Source organism: Aythya ferina (genome assembly GCF_964211825.1).
Source record: "Aythya ferina genome assembly, chromosome: 1".
Taxonomy (NCBI): Eukaryota; Metazoa; Chordata; class Aves; order Anseriformes; family Anatidae; genus Aythya; species Aythya ferina.
Window position 1 is genome coordinate 119,090,492 of NC_140296.1, and position 22,529 is coordinate 119,113,020.

The 22,529-nt window shown below is 45.9% G+C and overlaps 1 protein-coding gene across 1 annotated transcript; it reads right to left on the reverse strand.

The window, feature by feature from the left end:
* Nucleotides 1-351: 351 nt before the first annotated feature.
* Nucleotides 352-12,286, reverse strand: SLC19A2 (solute carrier family 19 member 2). Its single transcript, XM_084532971.1, has 7 exons — nt 12,029-12,286; nt 11,326-11,931; nt 7,775-7,997; nt 4,035-4,227; nt 3,029-3,170; nt 2,642-2,810; nt 352-1,474 (listed from the first exon to the last, which is right to left on the reverse strand). Exons 1-6 carry the CDS (start codon nt 12,188-12,190, stop codon nt 2,685-2,687), a joined length of 1,452 nt encoding a protein of 483 aa, XP_084389097.1. The 5' UTR covers nt 12,191-12,286; the 3' UTR covers nt 352-1,474; nt 2,642-2,684.
* Nucleotides 12,287-22,529: the final 10,243 nt, after the last annotated feature.

Below are 22,529 nucleotides of genomic sequence, written 5' to 3' on the forward strand. Positions count from 1 at the left end.
TTTCCCTTACAGTCACCCTCAGTGATGCTGATGCTTCCTGATCAGGGTGATCCTACACCAGTGAGTAAGCTTCTCCCCCACTGCACCAGCCTGCACTGGAACTACAGAGTGGAATTGCTGAACTGATCGACAATTAAGGAACTTCAAGATAAGACACTTGCACAGAGTTCTACAAAACTACACAAAACACTCAGCCATCATCTTCTTTAAGACTTAGTTCTCTTTTCCTGGTTTGTCTCAATTTTTCCCTTTGTAACAGAGATGCTCAGAACAACCTGCATTAGTCAACTGCAGCAACAATGTTGTGGATTAGCAAGTTATCAAAAAGACAAAACAAACACTGGCCACACATATCTTGAAATATTTTTATTTAACAAAAATAGCTATTCAATTAGAAACAAGCTGAAGGGGTCCTACCAACAACATCAATATGCTTACAGAATTTCATAGGCATCAATAATTCCACGTACAGTCACACTCTGACACCTCATCACCACAGCAACAGCATAACATAAGAACAACATCTAGGTGTAGTTTCCATAAATAGGCCTGAAGATGTACACAGTGTAGCACATCACTATTAGAGCTGTCACAATTTCATGACTTTGGTAGAAAAATTTATTGCTGTAATTCATTAGTTCCTTAAATATAAGTTGAAAATTAACTGGGTTGTTCCCCTTCAAAGATTTATTCTATGTATGAAAAGTGCAATTAAAACTGAGCTGCTTCTTTCTGTCACTTGATACAAGTGGCATGCATCCATGCCTCATCTCAAATCACAGCTGCCATCAGGCCAAGGAACCCAAAGGACAAGGTATGCCCTTACTACCCTTTCTCAGGCCAGCTCGTCAGCTAGCATTTCACAGCTTCAGATTATTTTTTATACAGTAAAGAACAGAATATATATGTAGTTGGCTTCAAGTTTCCATTTCAGGATAAGGCAATTAAGTTTACACATACAAGTATAAATAAAGCTGAGCCCCTAAGAAGTTTCAGAAGGCAGCCTGCTGACACAGTGAAGCTTTGGGGAGTGCACTTCCCTGAGAAGCCAGCCTTAGAGAGCTCCGTAGACCCCAGAGAGCACATCCCAAACACATTAGTCATTCAGCTTGAGTCATAAAGGTTGAGGCTCTCAGAAATGATGAGGAAGATCGTATCTGTCCCAGCCAAGAGAGAAAAGCTGTGACATCTCCATGGCATTAAACAAACCAAGTAATGAAATGAAGCTGCTTCTTCAGGCTGACTGGAATAAACTCCAAATACCACACAAAGAGAAGGCATGGAAAGGAAGCACACTGCACAGCATGTTCTCCCTTCCAGTTCTCCCATGCACTTAAAACTACAACCTGCACAGCAACTGGGACAGATTATAGGCCATGACCAGAGTGCTACAGATACCTGTTGCTGTGCCGGTCATGATGCCTGAGTACCCAGGTGCCCAAGCCTAGGACAGCTCTGTGCAACTCCTTCAGTGCTGATGCAATTTGGGAAAAAAAAAAAAAAAAAAAAAAAGCATTTTAAAAAATAGATATGAGGCAAGTCCAAAATTGCTCAGACTGGACAAAAGAAAATAAAAAAACCTCTCCGTAAACACTTTTTTTTTTTTTTTTTTTTAAAAAGTGGAAAGAAGAGGTAGAACTAGTGGATAGAGACCCACCAGAAACAAAGGCATTTTAAAAAGGCAAGAAGCAACAGATCAGCAATCAGCATTTTTCAAGGCCTCCAGTGTTCATTTTGTTAAATACAGTAACTGAAGGTGTCTAGTCACTGCAGTCATGATTCTCTGAGGTTACAAAGAACAGCTTAAAATCCTGCAAGTCACCTTCCTTCTTGGTGCTACAATCACATCCACCTTCCCACTGAAATAGCCCAGGCTTCTGCGATATGAGTCAGTGACTCTAATAACTGCAGGAATCTGCAGACCTAGAGGACAAAGGCAAAGATGCCCAGCAATTCCGCAGCTCAGCATCCTGCCTACTTGAACTCTCCCTAGGCTTTCCCTACAGCTTTACAGTCCCTTGGGTGCAGACCTTCACAGCATAAGTAGCGCCACTGGCAGCCAAGTCAGCGCTGTCACAAGTTGCCCCAGGACAGTTAGATTTTTGTGGAGGTCCCTCTGACAGCAGGGACAGCAGATAAGCTGCAGAAATAATATTAAACTAAAAGAAGCATGTGTATATGCAGAAATGTAAGTGTATGAGTCCTCAAAATAGAGTATCCAGCATCTCAGGGCAGGCACGGCAAGAGCACTGGCCTAAGGCCACCTCCTCTCCCAGGCCCAGGTCTCTCCACAAAGAGGTCGAGGAGAATGCCCTCACCACAGCAGCATCTTAATGACAAAGAGAGCAGCTGTTTACCAGGCCATCAAAGCTGCCTTTTCAACGACAGTCTCCAGATGCACGACTTTAGACTAAAGCCTCTCAAGGCTTTCATTTTTTGAGAAAACTTACTGTTCTTTGCTGCACATCCATATATGCAACAGAAGAACAAAAGGCATTTTAGAAAGAAGATATTTGTTCTTACTTATGTAAGACCTAATACATTTACCTTCTAAAATGTGCTACTAATATAGTATAAATATGGATCAAGTACCATTAAGGTGACTGCCTTGGGAAGAAAAGGCAGAGATTAAAAAACAGACCTCTATCTTCATACGTAGCCACTGAAGGTCTTCACTTAGTGCACTAGTGGCTTTCAGGAGATCTGCTTGGCATCTGCTCCTGTCTTCTGTAAGCTCTAATAATAGTGTATATGCCACTGCCCAGGAACACCAGGGAGATAACCGCAAAGTAAGATGCATAAATCATGAACTGCAGAGAAGGTGAGAAAGAAAAAGTGGTTAAACAAAACAGTTACCAAATACATAAAAAAGTTAATTCATGAGCTTCCTTCCTCTTTGAAAATGTCAAGAATTAGTGAACATTCCTCTGTTGGCAAACCCTTGACCCAGAAACTGGTGGCTGAGGCGCTTTACAGCCTGTTTCACCTTCCTCCCTCCCATGCGTAAAGCTAAAGGAGGTTATCGTACCTGGGTGAAGATGTCCAGCCCAAGCCCTCTGGCATCCACAACAATCAATGTGAGTAGAGTCTGAAGTGCTAAGGCAATGAAAGTATTGACCCCAAACACCAGGGCGTACCTCTCCACACTGAGATTTGTAGCGATCTGGAACCTGGAGAGAAAGGGATGACCAAAAATGTAAGGATGGGGAAGAAGCAGGGAACAAGAATATGAGGGACATCTCTGTACAAGACAACTGTGCAACCTAAGGAGTCACATAGATTGGTCCAATATTTTCCACAGCTAAGTTAGCTTGCACTGACAGTGTGTTTTGAGAAATAAGCTCATGACAGACTAGCAGGAGATCTGCAGAGACATCTAAAAGGCTGCAAAAACTTGGGAAGGTCTGTAGGTTCCAGTAAGACTGAAACATCCCTGTCTGATGCAGCTACAAAGGGCCTCACCATCCAGAGAAGGTGCAAGACCGTCTAATCTCAGAGACCTGTTGGCAATCTATGAACATCAGCCTACTGCAGTGTGGTTCGTAACCTCCTGCATCCTTCTGACCAGAACTCCCTTTGCAGTTACCAGCTTCAACATCTCCCCTCAGATTGTGCCTGGGCTGTCACATAGCACTGAGTATGTGTGGTTGAACAACAGCTGTGTTTTCCTTCTCAAAGACAGGAGTTACATTGACATTTTCCTACACACAGGTTAGCAAAAATTGATCCCACAATGTAGATAAAGCCTTGTCCTCTCCTTATCTGCTAACACTTCAATCCAGCCACATTTACAAAACAAGTGGCACTATCTAATATTTAGAAATAGTCACATTAGTGTCATGAGACTTTTGAGCCTGGGCAGGCTGCCAGCCAAATACACATCTCCATGCCTCTGTTTCCAACCTGAATCAGAACACAAACCCTTGCAACAGACTTCCAGACTCCTGGCAGGTGAGACCATGCTTACACAGACAACAGGACAGCTTTCCCAACAGCTGTCATCTCAAGAGCAATTTACATTAAAAAATACTCACGTTGCTATTGTGATTAGCAGCATGTAGATAATTCTGAAGACAACATACGATGCATAGCACACCCAGATGTTGCGAATAGTGTCCATGATATATACAGCAGCAGCAATAAGAAAGGAGAGGAGGGCAAGTGCCACTTCACCCCACAATGCCCAGGATGTTTTTATATGGCCCACAACAAACACGGCAACAGCTCCTGTGAGAGGGAAAGAAAGCATAACTGTTATTGCAATTCAAGTAATTTGGACACTGCGGATTAGGAGCTGTATGGCCTCTGTTAGAGAATCATTAACGAAGTGAAAGATATTAATGTGCACACCTCAGGAGTTCTCCTTCCTGACCTCCCCTTTACCTGGAACTGTGCTGTAAGTTCCCATTCGCATTTCTGGCAACAACAGCAACAGAAATAGGTCAGTGGTGACCCCTCCTGAAATCTTCTCCCTAGCTTCGTAAGTACAATAGCCCCATGACTCATACCACTGCCGCTGACTGTAGAGGTATCAGCTGGGCAGAGAAATGCAAACCCTGCTTCACAAAAGCACCCAGTTAATGATTTTGTGGTGCCTTCGGATCTACATTCACTGCAGGTGGGGACAAGAAGACACAATCTGTTTTAATACACAGCTGTTAAGAGCTCTCAACTCAGGAAGCAGGAAAACCTGCGTTTACTGTCATCTTCACACCGGGCTGTATCAGTAAGAGCATGCGTTCAAACCCCTCCTTCTACCAGAATGAAGCTTCATTGAAAGCTACTGGGGCTGTAAATAAGAAAAAATAAATAAATCTTTCACCGCTAACTGTGCTTGAACAATCCTTTATAATCAAAACAGGTTTGTACCTGCTGCTGGATTTTAGAAAGGTGGGGTTGGGAGGAGAAGACAGATCACAAGGTGAGCGGCATGAATTATCATGCACATTTCAAGCAGTAGACAGGGTCCATTTCATGCACTGCTGCAGCTCTAACTTCTGAGAAACCAAAATACATATTACAAGTAAATTCCTGTTCCAAGTAGGCTTTGTTTTGCAAACAAGCCAAAGAGCAACTGATAGCATAAAGATGCTGCTGCATACAGCAAACAGCATGCTGACAATGGGAGGTTCACTGGAGATCTCTGAAAAACAGGATTGTATTCAGCATTTCACCACTGTGCAGAAGTGCCACCCAGCAGCATTTATGCTTTGTAGCCCTCGGCTGGCCTGCTTTCTTGGAAACCCTTCAAGTACACAAAGGTTTTTTTGTGTACCATCAGTGTACCAGCCGGCAATCCTGTCAGATCTCACAACAACCTTCCAGACCAGTGCAGGTAGCTGTGCCAAGGACAAAGAATTTATTCCCTGTCCCTCCCCCTCTACTCTTCTTTCCAGTGCCTGCCGTGACATTATCAGACTGACATTTAGTGGTCTTTGGAAGCCTGGAGCCCCTGGTAGCAAAACCCTCAGATGCAAAAAACAGCTAGGTCCTAGAGCCTTCTTTCTACTGCCTCAGACATTCAGAAGCTTGGGGAGAGAGATTCTACATCTCACTCTGGGGACTTAGTGGCAACTCCAAGTCATACTCCCCATATGGCTCAACGTTACACCAGCCCGACACCTAATTATGAAAACTTAATCTGTGTGCTGCAATTAGTTACCTACAGCTGATTCAGTGGTTCCCATCCCAGTCTGATAAAGGAATGCCACAGAGTCCCAAGAAGCTGCAGGGACACAGCTACACCATCAGTTGGCCTCACAGCAGAGAATAATATTTGTCTTGCCCAGGACAGGAAGCTGACAGCCACATGAGTCACCATGCTCTACTCAAACCCTTCTACCAGACACCACAGCTATGGGCAGGGATGGCAACAGCATCTCTCACGAAGGTTACTAGACATTGCTCATAACAGACCACAGAATGACCGAGAGCAAGGACAATGGCCAATGGAATCTGGGATTTCCAATAAAATAAGAAAAGTAAGGAGCATTCATGTTCTTCTACAGATCTGAGGACTACAGCTGCACACAGATTTATTCAAGGAGTCATCCATCTTCAAAAAGAATGCAATTCAAACCAGATTTGGTGCAAAGAGGGGCCTGTAAGATGACAGCAAATGAAGAACTTCAATTTACTTAAGAACAGGTAGAAAAGGTGGGTGCTTCACTGGGTGCTCACTCTCAACAGATCACTTCTAGTCTTGTTATATATTTAAGGCTTTTTGCTGAGATTACTTCACTCAACTTCATTTGTTCCAAGTAATGAATCTGTCAAGCAGAAGGATTTTTTTTTTTTTTTTTTTTTTGAGCAGCTCAGGGACAGAAGCTAACTTGCTTTCAGAAGACCTCACCCAATATAATTCAACCATTTACAGTAAAAACAATAGAGGAAAAAACAAAGTTTGTTTTGTGGGAAAACAACAATTTCCATTTTCCTGGAGCTAAGTGCCAACAACCTTTCCTTCCAACAGGGCCACTGTTCATAGGATTTGAAAAGGACCTTGACATCACAGATGCTCATAACAAGCTTTGAAGAATATTTCCTCACTTTTTTCCCCCAATCTGTCCACATCTGGCCATGCTATAATCCCTTAACATAATAATTTAATGTGCTCGGTAAAGACTTCTGAAAACCTGACGCTGCCCTCTGAAGATTCCCTGCTTTACAGACCATGCTCCAGTCGAAGCATGAGCATCTTCTGTGTAGCAGTGACCTGTGATTTCTGCACCCACAAACTGACTTCTTTTGCTTGATACAAATTCTTCTCCTTCCTGTGGCCAAGGCAGGATGGTAGGGGAAGCTGTATCAAACAAGAAATAAGAGCCACAAGATCACGCTGTGATAGCATAAGACCACATGCTATTTAAGTGCACTCCGAAGATGATGATTCTGACTATTAAATAAAGGTGGTGACAGGTTCAAACACAGTTAACAATGGGTGCTAGTCCAGCTACTAGAGCTATAAATGAGTCTCAGCTTCCCACTGAACTCCAAGAGGGGTCTGAGCATGCCAAAGACAGGTTCCAGGCCTTGCTTGTTTGGGTACCTTGGTTTCTTCTGCCCCAAGAAGGTAAAGTTCACAGCACGTGGAGGAACAATGACTCCATCAAAGAAAAGGAACATAGTAGAGCAACACCTAGCCAGCCTCTGCAAGGATACGTTAGCTATATTAAAAGAACTATTGTCCTAGTTCTGGTAATGAAACAGCATTAACTTATTAAACAATTTTTTTTTTGTTGACGGACCCACCTGGCCCTTTCAAGTCAAGTGACTTCTCATCTTAATAGCCTTTCTGCTTAACACTGCTGAAATGACTCCACAGTGGCTCACGCGTGCTTGTGCACGCACAGGAAACTTTCACGTGCTCCCTCTGCTGCCAGAGAAAATGCAATAAATGCACAGGACCCTTAGCCAGGCTTTGAGTGGTTAAAACAAGTACAACCCCAACTTGTTTCAGGGCTGCAGCTACAGCGACAGCCAAGAAGAGTCGATCACACAGCTGGAGCCTTTTTGACAAATCATTCAGAACAACTGACTTGGGAGGTTCCTTTAAACACCTACACGCTGGATTACAAGAACCAGGGCTGCATGCAACAGCAAACTCTGCACCGAGTGCCACACCACGCGTGTCAGGGAAGACTCTGCCCAAGTGCAGAGATTCCCCTGCCTGCATGTGTGGAGGAACCTAAGACACTTCCAAATCACGTGCTGGTGGCCCTGAGGGACATGAGGCATGTCTCACAGCAGAGCAGGAGCCACGTCAGCAGCTTACCTAGCAGCGTTGAGGCGGCCTCCACGCCACCATTGTAGATTTCCGTGCTGTTAGAAGGCAGCACCATCTCCCACAGGCCCTGAGTGTAGTTGATGACCTGGAAGTAGCCACAAGTGGACAGTGCCCACCGCACTGACCAGCACAGCATGGTCCAAGAGGAATAGCACTGCAAGAAGTCCTGCCAGAGATCCTTGAGCACCTTCACGATGTCTACTTTCTGCTCCTGCATGAAGAGGAGGGAGGGGGAGAGAAATGTTAGTCTCCATTCACAAATACCATGCACCTATCCATAATATGGAAAGGAAGGGGTCGGTCTCGAGCACCCACTCCACCTCCAGCTCTCTCACACGGAGCCATAGCTGCTGGTTGTTAGAAGTGCCATGAGAGCAACCGAAGAGTGCCAGAGAGAAGAGGCACAGGCCCATTTTTATTTTGAAGAAACGGGTTCAGAAAGCCAGTCACTCAAATCACAGGAAAAAGCACCACTGACATTTCATTTGTTAAGTCCTGATCCACATTCAGCCAAACTAGGTAGCATGGAGAGCATGGAAGTGACCAGATGAGGGTATTTCTCCCTCATAAATCAGTAAATTTTCCCTAGCAGTAGCGTTCAGGAATGAATTATTCAAAGGAGCAATATCATTCCACTACTCTATTCCTGTTAATGTTCACCAAGGCTCTTAGAGAGGTATTGCCTGGGGATCTGCAGAGAAATGAAAGCTCCTTCCCTCAGACCCTGTCACAAATGGCAGCTCTCGTTAATGCAAGCGCTTTGACAACTCAGTGAGACAGAAATGAATCTCTTCTGGATCTTTCTAGAAAGAGCACTAAGAAGGGGGGGGGGGGGGCAGACCCACAAAATGGTTTGGAAAATTTTGAAAGCAGGTCAGTCTTGGCAAGACGGGATGGTGACAAATGAAAATTGCCTTGTACATACAGGCTGTTAGACCACTTTACACCAGATCAGCAGAGGAAACGAAGAGGTCTTCACCCTGTAGACAGAGCTGCTAATTGTGTTTGTTCTGTGCACACGCTCTTTGCAGACAAGCAAGACCCTTCTCACATGAGCCCGAACAGCAGTTACTTCACGTGGGCCTTGACAGAGCTCCTGAGCCCACCCAGCATCAATGGGTAGCTTAAAATAGCTTAAAATCCCTGCGGGATAACATACGGAGCTGTCACAGGACTGAGCTACTGCACACTGAGCCACCACACAGCCAGTTTTGGAGGAGCTTCCCCGTCAGCAGCAGCTTCATGCTCTTGGCAGCATGCCCTTGACCCAGGGGAATCACTTACCCTGTGCCTTGGAAAGAATATTCTCCTCAAGCAATAAAACTTATTTTAAGGCATCGCTGCTCAAACTCCTAACAAAGACCGCAGCCTAACTCCATCCTGAACTCCCTTTTCTCCACCCCTCAGAGTCCCACCAGTTTCTGAACACCTTTATTAAATACCACGCGGTCCCTTTGGTGCTTTGCCAGAGGCTTGCTCTGGATACTATTTCTGCAAAGCCCAACAGAATGACTCGGAAAGAAGTCAGCTCACAGCGAGCCAGCTTTAGCACATGGCTCCCACGCAGAAGGCTTCACATGAAGCACGAGTTGAGGTGCAGAAAACCAGGGAAGGTAACTGCCACAGACACTGCAAGCACTGACTCAGCAAGCTTGATGCGAGCAGGTGCCCGCTGAGCCAGAAGGGCCCCATCAGCCCTCCTATCGCTCGGCAATGCCTCACTTCAATTATTTGTACAGCCTCTAATGCACGTTCACCAAATGCAGTTGCCATTACCTTAGTTAAGACTACAGTCAGACACCAGTGTTTCCCAGCTTTCAGCACCTGGTATGACCACCACCAAAGCACAGGTACCTCCCTCCCCCTGCATCCTCCCCCTTCCAGCATTAATTTTGAAGCAGCTTTGCCCCTTGCTGTGTGAGAAAGATAAACAGAAGGGGAAGATAAGCGACATTCATCCCTTCATCATTCCTGGCGCAGTGGCAGCGGGGTTGGAACTAGAGGATCTTTAAGGTCCCTCCCAATCTGAGGCACTCTGTGGTTAACAAATACCATTCAGCATATGAGTTTGCATGGTTAAAGACATTTTCTTTTTTCTTTTTTTTTTTTTTTTGTTTTTGTTTTTGTTTTTAATCGCCTCAGCAAAGCCACTCCTGCCCTAAAAACAGAGTCTGCAGAAACACATACATGCTAGCTCTCGGATGGCCACACGGCTCCCTCCCTGGCGCCAGCACCAGGAGGACAAGGCAGGAAAGCACCCTTCAGGTGCTGGCACCTGGGGACAGCACAGAGCAACAGGCCAGAGGGAAGAGCCCTCAGCACCAGCCTCGTGCATTCAGGCTTGCTGCTGTGCCACTCTGTCCTGGCATGTTCTCCTTGCTTCCCACCAGATGAAAAAGCAAAATAAAGACCACCCCTCTTTAAAAATCTTTATACTTTTTTTTTTTTTTTTTTTTTAAGCACCTTGCCATCTCAGCAATTGGGTCTCGGCAGGCTGTGCTGGATGGGGCAGGATCGGGTCCCGGGAATGTTAATGCCTTTAATTCCCAGTGGCAGCTGAAGGAAGCTGAAAGCAGCCCAGGACGCTGCCCCCTCAACCCAGCCAAAGCACAGAGCCCCTCTCTGCTCCCTCCTTATCAGTGAGCAAACCCCAGCTCTGACACATGCACAGAGCAGCACAGATGCTCTCTTCAAACACATTAAGAAAAAAAATTCCCCCAGCTCCTCATTCCTCTCAATCCAGGGACAGCACACCTGGCCCCACACAGAGTGCCGGCACCTGCAGCACGCTGCTCTCTGTGCAAGCTGTTGTCTGTAATGAACGGCCCCAGGACAGCTAGCAGCCCTCTGGGGACTTTTGCTAGAGGTGACATAGCCCAGAGCACTTGGCATAACCTGTGGTGTGCTCATGGGATGCGCTGAAATTATTACCAACAGTATCTCCTGTAAGTTACCCATGCCCTGTCCCCCTGTAGGTAACCAACACCAGTTGTTAGCACTCCCCAGAACTGCTGCTGTTTCCTCCCCGGACTAGCGTCCTTCCAGAACTGTAAGTTAAAATCCAGTTGCTACACATCTTCTTACTACACAGCTTACACAACAGTTGAAGGAACAAATGTTTTCAAGATGTGGATGCTGGAAGAGTTGCTTTTTTCCCTACAAGTCACAGGCATACACAGAATTTGGACAAGCACCAAATTTCTAGTGCCCCGAGATACTCCTGGCATTGTAGGGTTGAACAGCAATTTGATACCCAGAGAGTTTTAACCAAATCCTTGAGAGGCATGCAGAACAACTTCAGCAAAACCTTGCTGAATGAAAATACCATGCCATATGAAAATACCATGCTCTAGCAGAGAAGGGAAATCACAAGGAGATTTTCCTGTACCATAAATCAGGAAGTTGGATAAGTAAAGGGATGCTTTTTGCTGTTGGATATTGTACCTCTCCTGCTGTGTGCACACATATACACCTAGGCATGCATGACAACCACGTGAGTATTACTTCCTCTTTTGAAGCACACCCAGGGCACAACTCACCTGTTTCTCTGCCGAGCTCCCCTCCACGTTTAAGGGGACTTTAGTCTCATCCTCCCAGCCCGGCGTCCTCTGCACGCTGGGCTGATCTTGGACAGCCGCTCCGTTCTTACAGTCCATGACCTTCATCTCCATGCTGAACGGCTGACTGGAGACGTGGTGGAAGAAAAGGCTTTTCCGCGGCATCGGCAGGAACCAGGCCGTGCCGAAGGCGATGGATACGGAGGTTAAGGAGATGACGTTGAGGCTGAAGAGGGACCACCCCGCCACAGACACGAGGACCTGCCCGGACACTGAGCCCACCGTGTAGCCCACCAGGGTGGCGCTGCGGCAGTAGCTGGTGACCTTCTGGTACAGCTCCACGTCGACGACGCTGTAGATGTAGGAGTAGTAGGCGACGTCGGTGGCGGTCCCCACCCCGTAGAAGAACTCGAGGAGCTGCACGGCCCGCAGCCCCTGGGCGTAGAGCAGCATGAACCAGGTGACGATGAGGCTCAGGCCCTGCAGCAGCACCACGGGCTTGTAGCGCAGGTAGTCGGTGGCCAGGAACACGGGGAACAGCAGCGCCAGGTAGGAGTACGTCCACACCGGGTAGACCTCGTTGAACACCTGCAGGAGGAGGAATAAGACAGGGTGGTAAGACGCATGGCCACCGCCCCGCGAGCCGAGCCGAGCCGAGACGAGCCGAGCCGCGGGCACACAGTACCTGCGTCTCGGAGAGGTTCTTGTGCGGCTCCAGCAGGTAGCGGGTGAGGAAGGGCTCGGAGGGCCGCACGCTGCAGAAGAAGCCGTAGGCGCACAGCAGCGCCGTGGGCAGCGCCCAGCAGCAGCCGGGGCCGCCGGGACGGGCTCCCCGCGGCACAGCCATGCCGGGCAGGGGCCGCGCAGGCAGCGCCGTGTGGCCGCGGGGCCGCCCCGTGTCCCCGCGGTGTCCCCGCCTGTGTCCGCCGCCGCCGCCGCCGCCGTCCCCGGTCACCTCCCGCCGGCGCCACCAGCCTCAGGGCGCGCCCCCGCGCCGCCGCTCTTCAAGCCCATTCGCCGCCGGGAGGGGGGCGTGCCCTCGCGCCGGCTGCTGATTGGGTGGGACCGCCTCCCCCCAGGAAAGACGGCCAATGGGGAGAGGGGGGCGTGGCGGGAAGGCGTGGCGGGAGAAAAGCACGTGTGCGCAGGGCGGGGCGGGGCGCCCTGGGAAAGGGGCCGGGAGAGGGCCCGCTGGCCCCAAAACTGCCCCCAAAACTGCCCCGTCTCGCCCTACCCCTGAGGGCACGCACGAGATTTTCCTGGGAAGGATTTCTGCGAAGAGATCAGCCTCCACCTGCTGTGCCGGTCCTGCCTTGCCTGGCCCCGGCTCCTGCAGTTGCTGTGAGAGAGGGAGTGGAGGGAATCGTAGCAGACAGGGTGCTGGCTAACGAATACCTGGATTATTGTATTAAAAACACATGTTGCTGAATGACTTTGCTTGCTCCTGTGCAAATTAATCGAAATAAGAAGTCTTGGGCCCCTCACAAAGGATGGTTCCTGACAAAAATGGGGAACCTGTCACAAGAACCATCTGAAACCAACCCTGTGGATTAGACAAGGGCCAAGGAGCAGCTGAGTCTGCACAAAGACATGAGGTCACCTAGCAGTGATGAAGAGCTATCAGCCTTCATCCCCATGACCCCCGCCAACCACCACCAGGAGACACTACACAAGTGCAGATGGGAGGAAATGACTTCTTGGAAATGACTGAATGGAAATGACTCCTTGGAACTAATTTTAGTATGAAGCAGGGATAGGTCATGCATGTGTATAGACACACTGTGAAACTTCATGCATGTGTAACTCTTTACTGCATATAACCAAGGCAAGTTGCTGTGTTGGGGTGCGCATGACTTTGGTGGGACTACCCTGTGCTGCCCAACACTGAATAAACACACCTAATTACAATCTGACTGATTGTGGAGTCCATTTTCTGCACGTCAGTGAAGCTTCATCCAGGATTACAGTCCTCCTCCAATCTACTGGCTGTACTGCTACTCACTCTACCCTATGTTATCCCTTACCACCCCCTACTAGCCAATTCCTTCACCTCTGTGTTGCCTCCCTTTGATCTCCACCACGTTGCTACCACTGCTATGGCTTCCTACTCTGTACCAACAGTTTGTTCTCCAAACTGTTGCCTTAGAAAGTTCACATAAGGGGTCAGGGCTCCCACTTCTGCAATCGCATATCCTGCCTCCTAGCTGGGGACAGTGTGTGAGGATGCAAAATGAAAGCCCTTAGAAGACATCTGACTACGCACAGGTGGGCAAGCAAGAACAGGTTCTTCTTGAACCCAGAACAGATTCCTTTAATTGCAGGGTTTTATTCCTATCTCCATCATTATAGCTGAACACATGTAGCTACAAAAGGTTCTAGGTTAATAAGATTACTCAGCTGTGTAAAACTCAGCTAACCATTTTAAACATTTTGGTCCTGTATCGTCTGGCATCAGTGGTTTGCTGCTTTCTGGATGTCTTCTGGGTCCTGCAAAATTTCCTTTCATTTGCCCTCAGGCCATTGCCTCTCAGCAGTTTCATGCCCTCTTTTGTTTGCAGATTTGTTAGAAAGAATAGGAAGAAAGAAAATGACAATAGCCACTTCGCTGTACTTTAGCTTGAAGCAGAACTCTAAGTAGAACAAATCAGGTCGTGCTAGTACTGGTCTCCACCCCAGCCATTTGCAAGGAACTGCTTATCTCATAAAATAGCATGGTGAGGATGAAATGAGACAAAATAATGACTGATAAACAAGTTGCTGTGGGAAAGAGGACAGAAATGTACGGTTCCCTCTCACTTATCTCTTAGCATCCCCTCTGTACTGCTGGCATGTGGCTGAGCAGCAGGTAAGTAAAGCCTGTGGCACCTGCCTACTGACCTGGGCCATCGCTTCGTGCTGAGCAGGGGCAGAGGGAAGGAGTGAAACCTCGGAGATCCCATGGCACGTCCTGCCTAGGGGCAGCAGCTTGCAGGCTGCTCACAGGATCTGATGGGCAGCCTCTGTCCTTTCCAAAATAGCAATCATCTAGAGTAGCTCCACTGCAGCTCAACACGTTTACTCGAAGCGATACAGACAGTAGCCAGGGTACCTAGATTTGTCCTCCAAAAGCTGCACGAGAAAAAGAGCCAGCAGATTTCTGATCGAAGCACACTGGGTTTTCCCAGGGTTTCTTTTGTTCTCTAAGCACCCGCCTTATTTTGTTTTCAGAGCATTTTCATCCTTTGGAAACAAGCCAAAATTTTATTCCCAGATTTTTACTTCCTTCCTTCCCCAGTCTTCCTCTCTATTTTCTCTTGCTATCTCCCCACTCTATTAGGAAAAGTAAAGTCAAAGGCATTTGCTAGTAGAGAAAAAAATCAAAACCTCTTTTTTTTTTTCTTTTTTTCCTTTTTTTTTTTTTTTCCTTTTTTCTTTTTTCTTCCAAGATGGAAAGCATTAGCTATGAAAAGTAGGATTTCTCACACTTTCTCCCCTTAATCTTGCCTGCTCCCTACCTCTCTCAACAAGCACACACCTTTTTTGGTAGAAAAGAGGAGTAATAGAAAGTTTAAAAATAAAGAAATAAGAATAGAGGGGAACTCCTATCTTTTAGCTGTATTTTTAAAAACTCCAAACCAAAAACCACCTTATGTTAGTACTAGAAAATAATTTGGTTTGTTCCAAAGCTATGTGTTTGTTCATTTCTATCTTCCTAATCAGATAACATGAAGACTGTTTTGAAAATGACTACCTTCCACACAGGATGAAACCATTTTCCAGAGAAAAGCATTCTCTTATTGGAAAAACGTGACCGGTTTGAGCAATCACTCCAAATTTTAACAGAAACCAAAGCTGTAAGGAATCCATTTAAAACTTGCGTCTGATCTTGGATACATTAATTCGCATTAAAATGAATGCCAGCTGGGCAGCAGTAAGCAGGCCTTTATCTTCAGCTGGCCTACAAAGAAGCCCAAGCAAGTGTAATGGAGGAAATGTGAACTTCTGAGAATCCCACCGCAACCTGGGGGCTGCAGGCTTTGGGTCAGTGCCCAGTGCCTCAGGGGGCCTTCTCTGCTGGATTCGCCTGGAGGGACAGATCCATTGTCCTTTACCCAGTCCACTCTTTTGGTGGTACCTTCTGTGTTGTGCCACCTCACCACCCAGAGCTGCCTTCAGAGTGTACAGGTTTCCTCAGACAACCTCTTTAGGAGGAGCCTCACCTTCGTTCAACGTAGGGCAGTAGTACAGTAGGAGGCTCTTTGGCTGGCTAGGGTACATGCCTGCTCTTCTTCCTGCTCCTCTGTAGCACAAAGGAAGCTTGACATCTGTCTGTGCTTGCCCAGAACTCTCCAGATCCTCAGACCAATCTCTGGAATTGCTGTTGGCACTTTGGAAGAAAAGAATAACACCAAGCCCCTCCTTCAGCAGGGCACTGTTGCTGCTTTCCTTAGTGCTAAGGACCAAGAACCCTTTTTGTTTTAATCTGCGGTGGAATCACCCCTAGGGGATGCTTGATGAGGCACGAGATCCAAGCAACTCATCTAAATGCACGGTACAGTCTGAGACTCAAAAAGCATTTTAAGGTCACATCTTACCTGCGCCATAAACTCTGATTAAGTTTCACACAGAAATGCACCAGAGGGGAGCACTGTTAACCACTTCTGGCCTGTATTTAATTGCGGAGGGTTTTATAAAATGTATGTGCGAGAGAAGTTCTCTTAAATTCTTGCCAAGCTGTTTGGAGAAAAGCTTCTGTAAGTTAAAAACCTTACGCGCTCTTGTGAAGCCAGTAGGTGAAAGCACTAAGATGGTGCAAGTAACTTGGAAACTCACCAAAAGCAGGCAGCAAACCAGATTTTTTTCCATGCTGAGCATGGATGTAACTGTGAGAAAAGGCAGGAACTAATTTCTGTGCTTTTATGATTTTGGCTGATTAATTAATTTGAGGAATTAGACTTTATTAATTACCATGTATGATGGAATGCAACAGTAGCGTGAACAGAAGAAAAAAATAAATCTGAAATGATTAATTTACAACAAGGCCTATAGAGTATAGCTACCTATAAGAATAGAAGATTGGTTGCAACCTTGAAGGTCCATCTCTTCAAGATCCCCTTGGCTGATCCTTTGATTTGGGGGCTCTCAACAGGAGACTTACAGAAATTACATGGTCATGAAGGGCTAATTAAAAAGCTTTGCCATTGATTTCTTTACTCAGATGCCTTCATTACTGTTATTTCCTGAGCTCCTAGGGTTTGTTAGTTCCAGACATTTAAGATGTCACGTTTTCAGTAAATATGCACCCCAATTCAAGAGAATAGGCCTGTCCTCCAAGCACAGAGCATGTGTTTCTCTGGGGTCAAAAACAATGGAACAAAATAATTTAATTGGAGGGAAGAACACAGTGTCTTCCCATGTCAGGACCACAAGCAGTAAATTACTGCTTTAAAAAAAAACTTTAGAAAGACAACAAAATTGTCTCATCGGCATGACCCCCTCCTCTTTTAGGATTCCTTCCCCTTTTCAAAAAAAAAGGATGCACAGATTTTGCTGGAATATTCTTCCAATGCCACAGCCATTTTGAAGCCATTCTGGCTTTTGAGAGCAGGAAATCTCTTGGGGGTACCTTGTAATCTTGTATTTTACAGAGCTAAAGTGAGGGTCAATGCTTGTTGTTATCGCTGTATTGCTACAATCTGATCAATTGCTCTTGAACTGTAAGAAAAGGTCCCTCACTGAAGGAATGCAACAGCTCTTCTCTGTAGCATGGACCAATGACAAATACTTTCTGCTTCTACTTTACTACAACACAATCTGGAAGTCCAAGAGTCCAAGACATTTTAATACTCTAGTTCCATGCAAATTCATATTATTCATATTATTATTATTATTATTGAAATGTCTCCGCTTTTTACCTGTAGTTCATGCCTTATTGTCCACATTGTTCCTCCATATATCTCCTTCAGTGCTGTCTTCATCACCTCTAGTTTCACACTTAGGACACACAGCAGCCACCTCTGCAAAGTGTAGGAGCTGTTAGGAGGCAGGTTACTATCTAAAAACTCTGGGAGAAGCTCTATCCACTGGACACTATGGCACTCTGCACTTGACACAGTGCAGGCTGAAGCACATGGCCACTGGAAATGACATTTATGGCTGAAGGACTCGTTTGTGGAATCACTTGCCATGGGTTATCAGATTACCCCTGAGCCTAAGATAGATCACGTTGTACAGCATTATGCATTTCCATTATGGGCAGAACATTTTTGAAATGTTTTTCAGTAGGCTACTGGGGAAAAAAAAAAAAAAAAAAAAAAAAGGAAAAGTCCCTTAAGTCTGCTACAGATGGGGACACTGATGTACAAATTTTCCTGGTAAGTGCCTAAAGAGGGCAGTTATAAAGAACAGCAAACAGTGGATCAAGTAGAGTTAGAAGAAACAAACCCGGTACTTTTTTAAAATATAAAAGCACAAGGATCAGACTGAATTAGTTTGTGCCTCTGGACATATCCAGTTCTCAGTGCGCTTAGTGTAGCATTTGTCCCACTAGGGGAGGTGTTACAGATGTTCCCAGGAACACTGAGAACGATTCCGTGGCCCATTTTGGAGGGTGCTGCACAAACTTCCAAGGCGATGGAGCCTCTACCCAGAGGAGGTTATTATAATTAAAGCGTGATGCAAGTACTGGGTGTAACAAACAAGTGCAGAGTAGGGCACAGTAATGATAGGAAAGTGTGGGTGGATGAATTGGGCGGATGCTATACAACTAGCATGAATAAACATAACAAAGTAAAGGAGTGAGAGCAAGAAGAGGAACACTCAATGCTCGTTAAGTGGAACGACTGACTCACTAATACCAAGCAGCAATTGGTCACCCCAGGACACTGTTGCATCTCATTTCTGTGGTGCTATATAGTCACACGTAATAAACAGTCTTCCCTAGCACATCTGTGTGCATGGGCACAGCTTTTACCTTCCTCCTTCAGGTATGTCTCCAAAAGGTCTTTTCCTGTCATAGAAGATACCTCCTGCACATCGCTGCTTATCAAGTTGCAATCCCTTTTTTTGACCCTTAGCACTGTTCTAAAAACACCAGTGTTCATGGCCATACCAGGGTGCACTGGAGGGTGCTCAAAAGGCTGGATGTTTGCCTGAAGCCCTAGCCAGATTCCCACTTGTTGCTTTTTTCTGTAGAGTTCTCCTGGTGCTTCATATGTGCATGCCTTACTTTTGCCACACATGCTCAGCGGTGTTTAATACGTGAAGTACCTCGAAGCCCAGATTCACCTTTACATATCTCAGGAGGTTTCTGGGTAGATGAACACAGACACACGATCTGCATCAACTCGAATCCATGGGCAATATGCAGCTTTGTGTCTCCATCGTGCTTTGCTGTGCCTTTACAGCTGCACTTTACAGCACAACCTGTACAAACCTGTCTGAGTACTGGGCTCACGCGTCTGGGTCTGGAGAAACTACTGCAGTGCTGCTGTCAGCTGCTCAGCTGTGGTTACACACACTTCCTCCTCACTTCCCACCGACATGCAGACACGACCAGTTTCACAGCTTCTGCCTGTAGTCCAGCCACAACCACCTCTGGAAAGCAAAAGGAAACGCTTAGTGGCACCTAGTGAGAAAAGCATGGGGATTCATGCACACTTATGCCTTCCTATCGTCCGGGGATGCTCTGCTTTGGACACCCTGCAGCCTCCTGGAAGCTGGAACTACAGAGCAGCAACTCCATTACTACACCATTTGAGGCTACAAACAGTTAACGCTGGGGTTTGGATCCAAAGGCCAGCATAAAGGCACCCACCTGGAGTCCTGTGTGACATACTGGCAAGATGTGAATACTCTGAACTCTGATACTACGTTTCCCCCTTAGTCCAAAAGAGCGTGTGTTTGTTAATGTTTCATGTAGTGATACGCATCTCTGGTTTTTTAGTTTGAGAGAACTGCAGGAGTTTTTGCTCTCCCTACGTATTTTACAATTAGTTTCAACGTATACAGGATTGCATCCTGTGGTGTGTAAAAGGTGGTATAAACCTGATCATTTTGACTATATATTTCCAAAAGCCTTGGCAGATTCAACCTAAGCTGGCTGCTTCATAGACATGATAAAAGTTCTTTGTTTTCCAGTCACCTAAGGGCTCGTTGAACACAGCTTACCTTCAGTATGGCAGATCCAGTACAGATATGTTTTCACGTCTTGCTGTAAACCTAGACCAAGAACTTGACCCCTCCATTTGCATATGGAAATACTTTGTGTGCTTGGTCTTGCTGGGATGGAGTCAATTTTCTTCAGAGTAGCCCACGGGGTGCTGTGTTTTCAATTTGTGACTAGAGCAGTATTGACAAGGCACCAATGGTTTAGCTATTGCTGAACAATGTTTGCACAGTGTCAAGGCCTTTCCTTTTTTCTACTTTGCCCCCGAAGCAGGTAGGTTGTGGAGTGAGAGGTAGGAGGCTGGGAGAGGACACAGCCACGACAGCTGATGCACACTAAGCAAAGGGATATTCCGTGCTGTGCGACATCGTGCTCAGCAATAAAATCTGAGGGAAAGGAGGAGGAAGGGAGGCACATTTGCAGTCATGGCATTTGCCTTCCCAAGTAACCACTGTGCATGCTGAGACCCCAACTTCCACAAAGTGGGTGGACATCTGCCTGCCAATGGGGAAATAGTCAATCAGTTCCTGACTTTGCTTTGCTTGCATGCACAGCTCTGCTTATTACACTGTCTTGGTCTCGACCCACAGCTTGTTCTTACTTTTGTCCTTTCAGTTCTCTCCCATCCTGCCAGGGGCAGTGTGTGAGTGGCTGGGTTGGAGCCCTGCTGCTGGCTAGGGTCAACCTGCCATGCTCCTTGCCCAATGTGTGGCAAAAGGGGTCCAAGACAATGACAGATCAGTGTGCCAGATGGAATTGATAGCTGTTGGAGCTGTTTAACTGCTAATTAGCAGGGTCCTGGGCCTCGCTGTTTATTAGAGTCTAGTGCTTGTTGTTAGTGACTAGTTTTGACTTTTGCTGTTTGAGCCCTTATCATCTCACTGCGCTGTTCCCAGGAATATTGTGATAACAGCAATGGCCACGTGCCCAGGCTGGCAGGTGGCCTGGGCAATGCTGCCACACTGGACATACAGGAACTCCAGCATGAACTGCAGTCAAAGGGACTGTGACCATTGAGGAAGTCCACACTGAAGCAGATACACGCTGCTGTAACCCATGCCTTGAGTTGCATGTTATAGGAAGTCCCACAATGTGAACCACCTGACCCAACAGAGAATGAGCATCACAAAAAGCCAGGCAAGTGCAGCAGTGACCTGACCTGAGCTAGGTTTGGCGTGTAGGAACTCAACACAATGCACCACCTCTGAGCAGCTACTTTAGCAGATGGAACTTGCATCATGGGCTATGACTGGACATTTAACTGGGACAGACCACAGGCTAAGGGAATAACATCTGTGTAGGTATCAACAGATGAGAAGGGAGGCGGTGGTTAATGAGGATCTTGATGTATTGTAGTATAGGAATTGAGCATGATCTAAATGTTAAGGAGTAAGGAGTAGAGACTGTACTAGGCCTGGCAGGGATGGAGTTAATTTTCTTCAGAGCAGCCCATATGGTACTGTGTTTTGGATATGTGACTAAAACAATGCTGACAACATGCCAGTAGTTTAGCTGCTGCTGAACAGTGTTTGCACAGTGCCAAGGTCTTGTCTTTTTCCCCAGTGTGATAGGCTGGGGGTGCACAAGAGGTGGAGAGGGGACACAACCAGGACAGCTGACCCCAAACTGACCACTGCCCCATCCATTAGCAAGCAGAAGCAGAGCCTCCAACTTGGAACACTGATGCAGATGTATTTAGTCCTGCTCTGCACTTGTCTAACTTTACATACATGTATATAATAAAGGTTATAAATAAGTAATTAGTTTAAGAACATGGCCTTCTTAAACATAGATTTGTTTAGCACTCATCACACAAAATTCTAATTCGACCAAAGTTAGCTAGCATTCATTGTTTGTATTCTCAGGTGAAACTTTTCTCTACAGTTTAAATTACTTAAAAAAAAAAAAAAAAAGTGAAGGGGGCTTTTATTGCAGTTTCATCATTGCATCAAACAAAAATAAATTAAGCACCATTAAAAGATCAGTTTCTTAATATTTTCTAAGATGAGACAATTTTCCATACAGTTTCACAATTTGAAGTTAGTTCTAATTAGCACTGAAATTTCCCACTGAGCAGGAAATTTTACTTTTGTGATGCAAATTTCCACTAATTATTGCCAAAGAGGTATGACTGTCAAAGCAAATATACAAATTAAAATATTGAAATATTGATGGTTTTCATGCTGCAGTATTATCTTTATTTTCCAGTGAAAAATGACAAGTTTGTGACATAGTAAAAAAAAAAAAAAAAAGGAAAAAATATTTTAGTTGTATACTTCTTGACACTCCTTTTCTATATCTTTATTTTGAATGGTCTGTAAGATGCAAGATTTGAAAAACTACTGAAATAACTTGGATAATACTATATGAGGATCAAAGACAAACTACTTCAAAAATTCCACCCTTCCCAAGGAAACCATGTGATAAATCAGAGTTTTGCAATTAATTTACAGGATAGAATCCAATGACACTAGTGAAAGCCTAGCTAAAACTGCTGGAATGAATTCATGGACTGCTTTTGTATTTTTACTAAATGTAGTCATCCTGGGAAAAATATGTGTACACTCTACACACAAGAGTAGCTCCTCTAGTGAAAGCACTGTCAGTGCTAAATAGGATGCAGGTGTTTATTATCCAGTTTGATCTGCTGCTCCGCTACCACCAGGTTGTATTCTCAACAGCTGAAGTTCTCAATGCTACCTATTCAGGGAGCTCCTCATAGTCTAAAAGTTTGTATGAGACTGAAAGTAAGGAGTTCTGGATTTTCCCTCTGGTTCTGCCACTGCCATTCCATGACCTGGGGTAAATCAATTCCCTTCTCGCTTCTGGGAAAGAAAGATATGGCTGACTCTTCCTCCCCTTGCCAGGACACTGAAGATAAACGATGTGTAACCAATAGTTTTTCCAGTGTGCTTGGTATGTAAGAACCAAATGGATAATGTGAAGCCACGTTCTCAGAGAAGGGATACTGCATATGCCTCAGTACTGGGATGCATTCTACCTTTGTCATACTGTACATAAAAGACACGTGGAGGTGAGA